At 39.4% G+C, this 13,563-nt stretch overlaps 1 protein-coding gene across 3 annotated transcripts in view; it reads right to left on the minus strand.

Annotated features, from left to right (window-relative positions):
* Positions 1-732: 732 nt before the first annotated feature.
* The window catches only part of ZC3H6 (zinc finger CCCH-type containing 6), a 28,833-nt gene continuing 16,002 nt past the window's right edge, over positions 733-13,563 (minus strand). For 2 of the 3 annotated variants that reach the window (XM_074817565.1, XM_074817566.1), the window contains 8 exons: positions 12,251-12,372; positions 9,730-9,846; positions 8,123-8,236; positions 7,438-7,545; positions 6,380-6,633; positions 5,244-5,764; positions 4,744-4,983; positions 733-3,158 (listed from right to left, as the gene is read on the minus strand). In XM_074817565.1, the coding sequence (XP_074673666.1) occupies positions 1,657-3,158; positions 4,744-4,983; positions 5,244-5,764; positions 6,380-6,633; positions 7,438-7,545; positions 8,123-8,236; positions 9,730-9,846; positions 12,251-12,372 (2,978 nt within the window). In that variant the 3' untranslated portion in view covers positions 733-1,656. Of the gene's footprint in view, positions 3,159-4,743; positions 4,984-5,243; positions 5,765-6,379; positions 6,634-7,437; positions 7,546-8,122; positions 8,237-9,729; positions 9,847-10,427; positions 12,165-12,250; positions 12,373-13,563 lie in introns of those variants that run through there. The other variant, XM_074817567.1, reaches the window with a different exon arrangement.

The raw sequence follows: 13,563 nt of genomic DNA on the forward strand, positions 1-13,563 counted from the left end.
ATTAATACAGTTTATGCTCTGGGAAATTAGGAAGGCAAATTGAAACTATTATTGCCTTCCGCGATGTCTCCTCTGCCATGTTTTGCACATGTAGAAATCAGCAGCTTCCCTCTGTTCGTCCAAGCTCTGCTCATCAGTGCAAGACACTTGTATTTTGCCTGTTTGCCTCACCAGCACAAGAAACCAAAACCTCAAAAGTTGTGATTAACACTACGCTGTCCCAGTTGCAATCATCGCTTGGGCCAACAAACAGAAACAGAGAGGAGAAGGTCCACCAAGGAAGAGGCTTAATGCAAAGAAACATTCCAAGTGGGCGGGACCAGATGGCAATTGAGCAGACGGCAAATTTTTATTGTAAACGCAGCTAGCTAGATATGACTACATTTCCTCTAGATAAAAAGCAACCCAAAAGGCAAAACAAGAGAGGCTTTGAGGACAGTTGTGCTCTTGGCATGCAACATCAGAAATTAAAGAACATGCATGACATTTCTTATAGCGATGCTGATCATCGTAGTAAGAGAACGATGACGACTTTCTCCAAATCATGTCTGACCTTGGAACCACGCAGCAAGCTAACTCCATTTGGATTCTGTACAAGGTGGGAAAAAACCCACTACCAACCGACTACACTAAAACCAGTTTTAGTCACCTTTATCCTTCACACACCCCCCTTGCTCTTTCCGCAACACTGAACTAGCTGCCAACATGTCAACATCACAGTCATTACCAGACTTTAACTGTACCCTTTTTAATTTTTTTGTTAAAAATGTCATAAAGACACCATGAATACAAGTACTGCAGTTACATCAATACAAAAAAAGCAAATACAAATTAAGCAGCTGAATACAAAAATACATTGAAATACATGAACACCACAATGTAACTTATAGCACTAATCAGAATTGTGTATACGTGAAAAAATTAAATAAAAATCTTTTTGTATTGGACAACTTAGGTATTCTCCACTTTTAACAGTAACTTTCTTCTAGTTATGTACTTCACAATTTCTTCTATATACAGCATAGAATAAAATACTTTTAAAAGATATGACATTTTAAATCCTCAATATGTGATATAGGTCTCTTTTACACTAAGAATATTGACTGCATGAATAAAAACTGTCAATGTCTTACAACAACTGTTCTGAAAAGGAGGATCAACATTTTCCTTTTAAATCATTATACGTAGGTCTTAAATCAGTTAGTAGGTTTGGCTTGATGCGTCAGACAATCCTTGTCAAACAGTGTCTCTCACAGTAATGTACATAATATTGCTTGTATCTATACAATCATACAAATGTGGCAATCATATCTAAATGTTGTTTATGAAAGAGACAGCTCACACATATACAGGTCTTCGGACTTTCTTAATGACTTATTTACAATGAAAGTGCTTTTATCAGCTCTAACACAATACATGGGGGGTTTTCTACATGTCAATTATTAGTCTCCCTGAAATTGGAAAAGTATTATATAGAAAATACCACAGCTTTGCAAACACTATAGCATACTGTATAACTGCATGTGGTTCTGAGATTAGCAGCTGAAAAGTGTTGATAATTATAATTTAAAAATAAATAAAGCAAAGAGGTAAACCAGTTACAAAACAGCAGAAAACTGCAATATTCACAACAGTAAAAAGACTTAAAATCAATTGCTAACAAAACGGTGAAGCGGTTGGATCGAAAGTCTTGAAAACATCCTTTAATGACTTGTCATCTGATTCCCCATTTGGATCACTATCCTGTGTCTGAGTTACCTGTCCAGGCTGTCTAACCTGCCTTGGGTCGCTGTACTGCGGTCTGATTAATCCCGACAAAGCTTGGATAGGAAGATTATGCACCGCAGGTGCAGCGCTGGAGTGTTTAGCCTGAGATTTACTGGTGCTATTTGCTTTATCTGAAGTGGCTTCTGCTGATCCTTCTGTATTTTTTTCCACGTTCGAGGCAGCCTTCTGCAGCGATGTATCTTCTGAGAGACTGGGTTCATTTTTACCAGAATTTTTCAAAATACTTTTTTTCTGGTTCTCTCCGTTCTCTCCTGAACTAGCTGGAGCTGTGTCCAATGATGAGCTGTGATCTCTCGGATCGTACAAACTAATACCGCTCAGTATCGAGCCCGGAGTTCCCAGCCTAACACCGCTCGATGATAATTTGGGCGCGTAGGGAGGCAGAGCATCTGGGTCATGTTTAGCAGTCGCAGCTTCCGAGGGCTGCGATGAGCCAGCAGCAGATCTGGCGAGGCGGGGGTCAAACTTCAGAGGGTGTGAATCCTTCACGACTCCATGATGCGTATCTGCACTTGACAGTCTGTGGAGTCTGGGATCGACGTTTTTTTGTAAGCGAGGATCTCCTAATTTGCTTGAGCTACTGGCATGTGAATCTGCAGATGGATCCAAATAGCCACTCCTGCCCGTTAAGTTGTTTTTTGCCTTTGCAGCTAGTCGCGGGTCAGCTGGCATTGCATTTGGATGGGGATCGTTTTTCAAATTCCGCAGTTTATTAAGTCTCTGGTCAGCAATGAGTGGCGGAAGAGGTAAGTTGATTGAAGAGACGGGGTCAGGCTTAGGCAAAGGTATTGGTAGCAAGTCTTCGGGTGCCCATACAATATGCTTAGCAAAGTTTGGTTTCATCAGGGTAACATCCATTTTAATGTGGCTGAATTGCCTAAGCTGAGATCGGGGATCCCTTAACGTTACACCAGGCAAAGGTTCCAACGGTATCAGAAAAGCTCGTTCTCTCAGTTCTCTTTCTGAGTCCTCTTCATCATCATCCATCCCTTTTTGCTTGACTTTAACCCCAGCGTGCACGTGGTGTAAATCTAGCTTTGCTCCCCCGAGGGAGGAGCTGGCGTGACCACCCTCACTGACCTTGTGCATCCGGGGATCTCGTGCAAGCCGTGGGTCCAAGGACGTGGATTCTGAAGGCTTTCTGGGGTTGGACCTCTGAGAAGCCCGCAGTCTCGGGTCAGCAGCTTGAGCCCCTGCGCCTTTTTCTTTTGCCAGCCTCGGATCAGTAGGAATACCAAGCATGTGCTGTTCTGTGGAATGTTGTTGCCGATTCCTAAAATTTTCGCTTTGTTTCTTTAAGGTTTTTAGTATTGATTTAACACTGCTCCCCTCTTCCTCTTCACTACTGGAATACCAGTTGACATTGTCATCTAAAAAAAAAAAATATATTATTCAAGCAAATGATCACCAGGGAATACAACACATTTACTCACAGAAAGGGTAACTTCTCAGTAAAATCAAACTGAAAAGACCTGGTATTAAATCATCACTGCCTGGATTATTACTACCGTAATCTAAAATGAGAAAAATCAATTTCAAAGACGAACTGACATAACAAAAAAACTGTGGCTAGTTGACATACTCCCAAGCTTTGCTGCATTCTCTCTACAAATATCTCTGTCAATATTAATCTGGGAAAATAGTCTGCTTTCAAACAATTATTTCTACCAGTACTAGTAAAAAACACATTTAAAATCTGCGTCTTGATGAAAATTACCTTCATTGAGGGATGGTAGAACAAAAAATAAAATGCTACCTTACAGCAGTCTTAAAAACAGATAAATCAGAAATGTGGAATTTGTGGAATCCAAATCACAAGGTTTTGGGGAGAGGTCAAGATTCAGGAAGGGAAGAAATAAGAATATTTAATTTTAAAGGATATACTCTCAACTATCGTATGCAATTTACTGGAAAGTCTTATCAACACAGCTGTGTGCTCATGTCCACATTCTAAACTTTCCTCCTCACTGAAGGAGACTAGTTGTCTGTTATGGCTCAGTAAAACGAGAAACAAAGATGAAGCCCACCACCATCCCCACTATCTAATGCACAATAACATGTTTCCTCAATGCTAGTTGTACCACACAGGGAGTGACATGCTGTCAGAGGCAGCTAACAGGAGCATTTTTCCACTATACAGCTTTCCAAACACGCTCTGGACAGGATGACCAGTCACTCTAAAGCACTGGTGAGAAATCTTCAGTTCAGAGTAACTTAGTCTAGGTCGCTCTGGTTTTGTATGTAGCCTGAAGGGCTGCATCTCCAGATCTCCCTCATCATTTCATCAGAATTATATTCACAAGATCCTCGAAATCATTTGATACAGTAACTGCCTTTTGGTCAGACAGAAGATGTATTTCTGGTCCCATAACCTAGCAGCCTCAGAAAAAGGAGCAGCAGGGAGCAGGCCAAGGGACAAATGTACTCTGTGTAGCTCAATCAGATTGGCAGGCTTACTGCTCTCCGTTGTCCAGGTTACAGAAGAGATGCTCAGATTGAACACTGTAAATTTCAGGTACCACAGAAGAAAAAAATACTCCTCTAGAGAAATGGAATACACAGAAAAGGTTGAGAGGCACAACTGAATAAATAAAATCTAAGATGCACTTGCAGTACTGGCAGTTAGAAATAATAACCTTTCTGTTCCAATAGGGGATTTTAAGAAGTAATTGAGTTATCAACAACAGAACATTCAAAAAGTGCAAACTATATCCAAAAATTATCCACAGATCTTTCTACTTGGAACTGGAATGCAGCAACTAATTGTATACTAAAACACTGGAACAAACTGGGAAGAAAAGCAAGTACATTCAGCTGAAAGTATTATTTGAGTCGGTACTTGCACATTCACAATAATTGTGAATGGTAATGTGATGAAAATCTAAGTCAACAGATTTGTTCCAGGCTAATACACGGTCAGTAAGTATGTTTGTAACTCTAACAAAATTATTTTACCTTCATCTTTGCTCATTGCCCTCTGACCCTGGCTGCTGACAGAGTCTCCATCTCTTTGATGCTTTTGACTAAGTCTCACATAAAGGGCTTTCTGCATTGCTGGAAGAAAATCCGGTACATTAATGGCTGATTTATGGCCCATATGGCTTCCCATACAGTCTGACTCGCTTCCACTTTGATGGGACTCTTGAGCCATGAGGTGAGCCTGGTGATCTGTAAATTCCCCATGCCATGTTCCATCTGCAGTACAAAAAAAACAGTTAGCAGCTATCCTATACAAGCTTTTACAGCAGAGGAAATAAAAAACAATCAGGCAAAACTAATGTGACTTATATTACACGACTGGAAAGCATCAGCTGAAAAAGCCTATACACTGAAGACATTCCAGGAGGTTTGGCTTTCTATTCCAAATTCTTTCAGCTGCTCAGCTTTGGAGCCATGATATACCTCACAGCTGCAAAGCACCCTGTCAAGGAACAACAATTTTTAAATGTCCTTACCACCAGAGTTATTAGCTGGCTGGAAGTTATGTACAGCTTGATGAGAATAGTAATTGTCATAGAAATCAGCTGGGTTCTGAATAGGCTCATAATTCATACTGGGCTGCCGTTCACCAGGAATCTGCTGGTACTGTGGCCCCGGAGAACAATGATTCTCTCTTGGCATATTCACCATATGTCCTTGAACTCCTGGGGCATTGTAAGATCCACTGAGACCCGGGGGTGTGAGAGGTGGACCACCTTGCTGTCCTTGCATAGGCATACCAGTCTGGTTCTGTGGTCCAAGAAAGCCTGGTGGAACACCCTGCATAGGAGGACTCTGTGGCATTCCTGGGCCTTGAGGCCCTGCACATGGATGATGTCCCGGAGAACCCGGGTGCATTGGCGGCCCATTGTGTCCTTGTGACATGCCGGGTCCTGGCCCTGGACTTGAACCTGGATTATACATATGCTGAGAATGAGGGTCATTTCCCTGAAACGGTGGTCTTGGTGGTGATGCACTGTTGTAGAAGGTTGGTGGCCTGTAGGCAAAATAAAATTAGTGAATCAAACTTTGCACCTACAAAGATCAACAGCCTATTAGCTATCTCGTCCCGCTCCTCACCCTTACAGATGTCTGACCTCAAGTTGGATAAAAATCTGAAAGAAGCAAAATGACTTTCAAAGAGAGTAACTATATATATTCATAACACATGACAGAGCTTGTCTGAAAGTAGAATGTTTTTCCAATATTAGCACATGCAGAACTGGACATTTGCTGCAACTAACAGTTTTAAACATCCCAAGGCCAGCAGTCTTCACTAGGTGTGCCATTGGCTTCGGTCAAGAAAAAGCTAACTGTAACAAGATCTTAGAAGAGAATAAACTTTGCTCATTTTGCAAATGGAGACAGGCAAGGCAGGCACAGAGCCAAAACAAGAGCCAGTGAAGTGACTTTCTGGAAGATCAAAGCTCAGTAAGTTCTGTTCTATGGAAAGCATTAAATAAGTAAATAATTATGATAGTAAATATCTGACAGATCATTAACTCAGCAATACACTCAGAAGTATATACTTCTAACAGAAATGAAGAGAATTGTTTAAATATTTATGCAGACATGTTTTAAGGAGAGTTCTACACAAAATTCTGAAACCTACTTTTTTCCAATTTTGTGTGCTAAATCCACAGTAGGCTTCACAACTATTTCAAAAAGAGACGGAATTTTCTTATATTCTCCTGAAGGATCTTGATAATTTTCTATGTCAGACTCAGAAAAGGGATATTGCTCTGGTGGGGTAGGCAGAAGTCCAACACCTGGTGGTGGCTTAGGGAGAGGAACTATGCCACGCTTTCTGAGTTCCTCCAGTTCTTTCTCATCTTCATTTTGTGGTTCCTCCTCAGTATTCAAAACCTAGAACAAAGCAATGTGGCAAACGTTCCGTAAATTCTGCAGTATATGCAATTCACTTTAGTCTTGCACGTTCCATTTAAATATAGTTACCTGCTACAGAACTACTATATATTGACATCAAACTAGGACGAATTATAAATATATTATTACTTGGTTTGCAGGACACCAATTCACAGCCAGGAAGAAAACTATTTCTGTAGTCAGGAAGGGACAATTTCACACAAGTCCATTTCCTTCAAACAGTAATTTTAAGTGACAGAAGTTGAAGGACTTATTTGGAGATTCATAACGATTCTAGCGTTAAATTCAGGTCTCTTTTCTGTTAAGGCCTGTTGTATAGTAACTGCAGAGAGACACGAATATCCTACTTAAAACAAAGGTCAGAATTTTGTGAATCATTCAGAGGAAGCATCTCATTCCTTTCTCCACCCTGAGTGCAGAAGTAATTCAGATGATATCTAACTCCTAGGCAGCTAAATGTAGACAACATAAAAGCCACACTTCTTGTTACAGAGTACATAAAGATTTCCACAGAAAGGGATGCAAATGAATGTTCCTGGGCAGTAACATGAATTGCAAAAATAAATGAGTCTGATATAGCTAAAAATAACTGCATAATCGATGACAAGGTGAATTCCTGGTATTTAACCTGGTCACAGACTTACTGTGCTAAAGAGCAACAGGGAAGTTTAACATCATTCATGTTTAGCATCACACTCCCCGAGAATCTCACGGCAATTTCCAGCAACACCCCCCACTCGTTTCAGCAACAAACTTTATGTTTACAGACTACGACTTGCTCACCTTATCCAACAGCTCTTTTGTTTCTGCAGTCAGGGGAGCATGAGAAAATTTGCACTTATCTCCTTGATAGCATTTTGCTCCTGTATGGTAGAACTTGCAAGGGAATTCATGTAAGCAATGTATTAAGGATTCCTAACAAAGGCTGATTTCTAGTTTGCACTGTTTGGCAAGTTTATGAAATTCAGCTGTCAACTATCCTTCAATTCTTCACCAGTACTTAATCTTTTCAAAGCAACATCTTAAGAATTTTTAAAGCTAATAACCAACTTACCTCCTAGTTCCATTTGACATTCTGCTAATAATTACATTACTGTGGCCTTAACATTATATTTGATTGTAAAATTGAGATTAAAAAAATTAAGGTTTCAATTCCAGAGTAAAACACAAGTTCTTTATAACAAACAAGAACAGATCAGGGTTTTAAAAGTACATGGAAAAATCCATCTAACTTCAAGGGATTTTATCTTTTAAACCATTAAAAATTGTTAAAACCAAAACCATACCAGTAATTTAATACATATTTTTTCCTCTTAACTATTTGAGCAGAAAAATAATCTTCTTGTAGTATATCTACACAGTTTTTGGTATAGTCTCTTAAGAAAAGAAATAGCTACCCTTAAAAATCACATCAATTAAGAGCAAATTTAAACTTTCAGTTTAATTCAATTGGGTTTTTTTAAAGGATATTGTGCAAATAAATGCAGTTCTCTCCTTTGGTGCAGTAACCCTGTATGTAAAACTTGCAGATTTCCTTCTTCTTTTCAATCTCTGCATCATGATCAAATTTACACTGCTCTCCCTATAAATAAGAAAACAAGAAAAAATATTATCAATCTGAAATGCTGAGTAATTCCATATCATATTTAAGGAAAAACATCCTCCTTAGCTGAATTTAAACTTTTTATCTTCACTAACACATAACTGCATTATAAACATGTCCCTAAAAACTTGTGAATGGGGGCCTGGACATAGAGAAACAATTCCTGAATCAGGATACAAAGAATATATGCAGTAGTCACAGAAAACAAGCTGGTCTTACTGTACCAGTTCTCTTCTCTGTGTCCACTTAGCAATTAGCATTAAAAAGGCATTTAAACAAATAATTTACTGAAATTATTTTCCATATAAACAATTATGCACTTGATCAGAAAACCCGATTCTGTTTTAAGGGTGTGTGGGAGAACTTACAAAAGTCCAACAAACAAGGTATTAAGATTCTCCCATGTAGGAAAAATAGAGTCCAAACAATATCAAATTTATATCAACCATATCATGGTATATGTTAGGATTACTTTGTGGGAGCGGGTTTTTTTCGTACTGTTTGTATTTATTTTCATGAAAAAAACACTAAGTGCTCTTTCAGCCACCTGTTTTAAAACTGAAGGTGGCAGCAAATACTCATCTTACTGAGCATAGCATAATATATAAAGGCAACACAAATGTATTGTTTTCAATTCCCACCGCCCCCCGGGTTTGAGAAAGAGACATACTGATTTTCACCTTTACTTTGACCATTTGAAAAAGAAGTAGAAAACCCTCTAAATACACAGAGAAACTAAATATAAAAACTCACTTATTCGAGAAGCATGCAGTTTTTTCTTAAGTGTGTTTTATAACTGACTGAACTAGTCTAACATCAGAGGATTCAAGTCCACAGCAGCATAAGCTTCAAAACGAAGCAACAGCAATTTTTTTTATATAATAAGAGATTGTCTTGCTAGGGTTTTTGCTTGACAGCTGACTGCTCTGAATAGTATTCTCTTCTTTCTGCTGCCTTCCACTTGCTGGCTGAAGGAAGATGATACTTTGGTAGGGCAACTATTACTACAACCCCACTTTTTACTTTAGAGAGAAATAATTTTGCATAATTATCAATTCCTTCAATGTTTCAAAATTAGCAATAGCACATAAACAAGAAATAATCTAATACATTCAGAAATCATTGCCTATTTACAGATTTTATACTTGTAAAGTTTGATGTATGATACATATGATACATTGTCACTGTAAGTTTATGATACTATCACAGATGTTTTTACTGTATATACTAATAAGCAAACACAGTAATTTTTAACAGAATTTGTTATAATTCAAAATGTGTAACAGAAGGGGATATTTTTCCCCAAGTACTTCTGCTGGCATTTATCTATAAATACTCAAAACATTAGTAATCAAAACACTGAGTTTTAACATACAAGTTTACTTTGCATCAGCTGAAGTAAAAAAGAACAGAGCATCTTCTCCCCTTCCTCACACCAAAGAAGCAGACCGACAGACACAGTACATAATTACCTTAATACACCTCCCTTCAAGGAAATATTTACAAATTTGTTTGCCTTTGTGTTCCACTGTATGCTGATTTATGAACTCCTGACTCATATTAACCCACTTCTTCACTGGTTTGCCATCCTGTAAGAAAAATGAACATCCTACTGATGCTTACTTATTAGGTGCAGTTGCAAAAATATTAGCGCATCCTTGGTGCACTAGTTACCCCAAAATATGATTAACTACACCATGATTTAAGTTCTTAACATTATTATACCACAGCTCAAAGTAAAGGTAAACACAAATTATTTTTCTTAGCTGCTTTAATACAGAGTCTTTTCTATAAACGCAACCAAACCAGAAACTTCTTACAACAGACACAAATAATTTCACTGAATGGCCAAAGTATCTCACACTTCATTTGACAATGCTGGAAAGCCAGGCTGACTCCTGGCACCCACCAAGCCAGTGCCAACTGCCCCCTGATTAAGGGCACCTCTGCAGAGAGCTAGGAGTTGAGTAATCAGCCAGGCTTCTGGACCATCTTAGCCACAAGGCTATACTTTGCCAATTCTTCCCCTCTACGTGCTTCTCACGTGATTGTTATCTATGGATTACCTACCTTCTTTTCTCTCCCTTTTAATAACCCGTTTGCTTACACCATGAGACAAAGCAGAGAGGAAGCACAATTCAATCATGACTGAACACGTCAGATTATGTACCTGGTGAGGCAAACAATTGTTCCTCCTTATGATTCGATTGTCATGTGGCATCTGCACTTGAGAAACTAAAGAAACTGCAGTAAACTCCTCTAACCAGAGAGTCTGCGACAGGTGTTGACGGGGCCTGGCAGAGCTAGCAAAACCATGGAAGTGGATGGCCTTTAGTGAACTGCTCTCTGTGACACTGCAACAGAAGGCAGCAGAAAATGTCCTCTTTGCAGTGCTAGGTAGTTGCCTACTGATCTGATGATAGAGGGAAACAGGCTTTTCCTATTTTCCATTTTCACAAAAATGAGCAGGTATCTGACTGCTGCATAGGAAACTTCTGAAACAGAATGGAGGTGGTTCTCTAGAGTCATCACACTGCATTGAGAGCACACACAAGCAACAGCACACCAAATGTCTGGTCTCATTTAGCTTGGCAGATTAAGCAACGTCACAAAACATTAGCACTAAGAATGTTTTGCAGATTTTGTTGACATTGAGAAGCAGAAATCTTTGAGCTAGAAATGCTACTCCTGGATCAGTCAAGATCCATTTTCTACTCCGAACACATTAAATCCTGAGAAATCTCAGGTGCTTCAGACAAAGCAGCTTTGAATCTAGTAACTGATCCTCTTCAAGGTTAACACAAATATCACATAAACACAATGCTCCAAGTCTCTCTGGGAACACTGCAAATGGGATCACTGCAAATCAACAACCATCCCACACCACAAAACACTTGAAACAACAGTCTGAGGAAGGTTGAAATGCTCCAACCATGTCCCAGAGAATCCCAGGGATGTCGTTATGCAGCTCAGGACTCTTGACAGTTACCCCTCCACACCACACAGCTCAGCGTCTGCGTCTGCGTCACAGAATTCATTATTTCACTGTAGCCAGGAGCTCAGCTTTTTGTTTTCAGCCTGCTGGGACCTGCCTGCAGCTGCCTCCTCGTCTCCATCATTCCCTGCGGCTTGGGAGATGGGGCTGGAGGACAGGGCACGCTCTACAGCAGCAGGAAGGAGTCCTATAAAGGAGGCATCATCCTAACAGATCAAACGGCTGCTCTTTTCCCTACCACACACAGGGCAGGGGAAGGAAAATCTGATCAGGACCACCCAGGAGCCCCAGAGGTAGGCCAGCTGGAGGACAGGAGGCTGAATCACACATCACCGCACTAGCAAGAAGCCAGCCATGTGCATTCTTGAGTGCAAGAGGGAGGAGAACCACAGACATTTTAGTGGCAGTATACAGGCTTAAATATGATTTGGCTTAAATGTTTTTTTGATCCATCAATACCAATTTTGTATTGTTTTTCATTTAATGAAGACTGGAGTGAGAAATTTACAAATACTGTGGCAATACTGAACACTATGTTTTCTCGAATTCCTGTGCAAAGAAGTACTAAATGAAAACAACGGTCACGTGTATACTAATTTCCACAGTCACAGCTATGGAAAGAGAAGGAGAATTCTTCATGATTCAGATGGAAACTGGAAAAAGCTGTCTATTTGCTTTGCCAAAAAACCTGAGATGAACTGGTAGTAGCAAAACATCTTATTTCAGATACAGTTAACATTGAAGTTCTTGCACCATTCAAAACCAAAGCTCATAAACCACTTTCTGCTAGTTTCTCATATTTCTAAGAAAAACAAGAAAATTATGTATTAGCTTATCAGGTATACTTTGTACATCAAGTGTTGGAAAATTCTAGTCATTTTCTAGATAAGAGAAAAAAGTTTATTAAAGATACGTATTTCGAAATACTATTCTGTTGAAGCAGAGCATCCAGTCACTTGTAACAACTACATTAGGAATTCAACTTTAATCCCACATACCTCATGAAAGCCATCAGATCCTTTATTGCCCCCTCTTCCCCGTCCACGATCCTTGCGCTTCAATTTCTTTTGCATTCCACGCCCTCGACCAACATTGTAATTATTACCTCTTTGAGAAATACCTGAAAAACAGCAATGACCTCTTTAAATGACCTCAGAAAGTAAAGAAAAATAGTTACCTAATGACATCGAATACAGACAACTCTAATAAACTAAACAGCTACCTTTTTGCAGTCTGAATTCCTAAATACTATCTTGAATCACGAGTTGGTAAGTACAGCTACACCAGCCAACTGTAATTCTGTGCAACTGCCTGCTCTTTGAAAAGTTCTTCAAATCAACAGCAGACTGACAAATTGAATATAAAATTAATCTTGTTCAAAGCAGCATCTTGCAGTTAGAAGTGTAGATTTCTAACCAGCCCAAATACTTAAAATATTTTGTGTCATTTGGTCACTTTCTGAACACAGAACTAACCAGTACAACTGGCACCCAGGGGTGTGTGCATTTTTCATTGTCACAACATGCAAGAAACCTGAGATCATAACCTGAGAAATATAACAAAACAGCTTTGAATATAAAAATATTTAATGGTAACTGCTTGGAAGACTCAAGACAGTAATTACCTAGCCAGCAGCATGCCAGAGAAGCCATGGTCTCAACTGAAACCACTGAGACAGAATATCTGCTTTCCCATCAATTTAGAACCAAAGAAAACCAATTAAAAAGTTCTGTGGACATCACAGCCACTTCAGGTGGCAGCCACCCCATGACAGCAGGGCTGATTCCAGTGAAAACACCTTGACTTCATCACAGATGACTTGCAGACAGAGATTTTGAAGCAGTATTGCCAAGCAGCACATGAAAAAGCCGTTCTTGTCTCAGCTAAAAAGATACTGCCAACCTTCTGCCAGTTTATTTTTATTGTGAACCAAACCAGAATACAGTAATTCTTCACTGTAGTAAATGAAAGACAGCTTACTACCTTTGTATAACACACAGTATCTTCACAAGAACTACTAAGGTATTCATACTGTCATGGAAAACCCTGCTCAGATTTTGCCTGGGAGACAAACTTATAGCCATGATTAAAGGGAGAAAATGCTGTAAACTCAACTGACAGTTTCTGAAATGAGAACTTGATCTCACAGAAAAAGGGATGAGAACAAGTTAAGCGTTTCTAGATGGTAGATCAGGCTATCTGTGTCAATGGTACACACTGCCTAACCTTCCACACCCCACGGCAATACGCAGTAATACAAGACAACCAGAGTGTCAGAAGTCCCTTCATAATATGGAGGTGTAAGCTGGCT

Source organism: Strix aluco, chromosome 3, assembly GCF_031877795.1.
Source record: "Strix aluco isolate bStrAlu1 chromosome 3, bStrAlu1.hap1, whole genome shotgun sequence".
Lineage (NCBI taxonomy): Eukaryota > Metazoa > Chordata > Aves > Strigiformes > Strigidae > Strix > Strix aluco.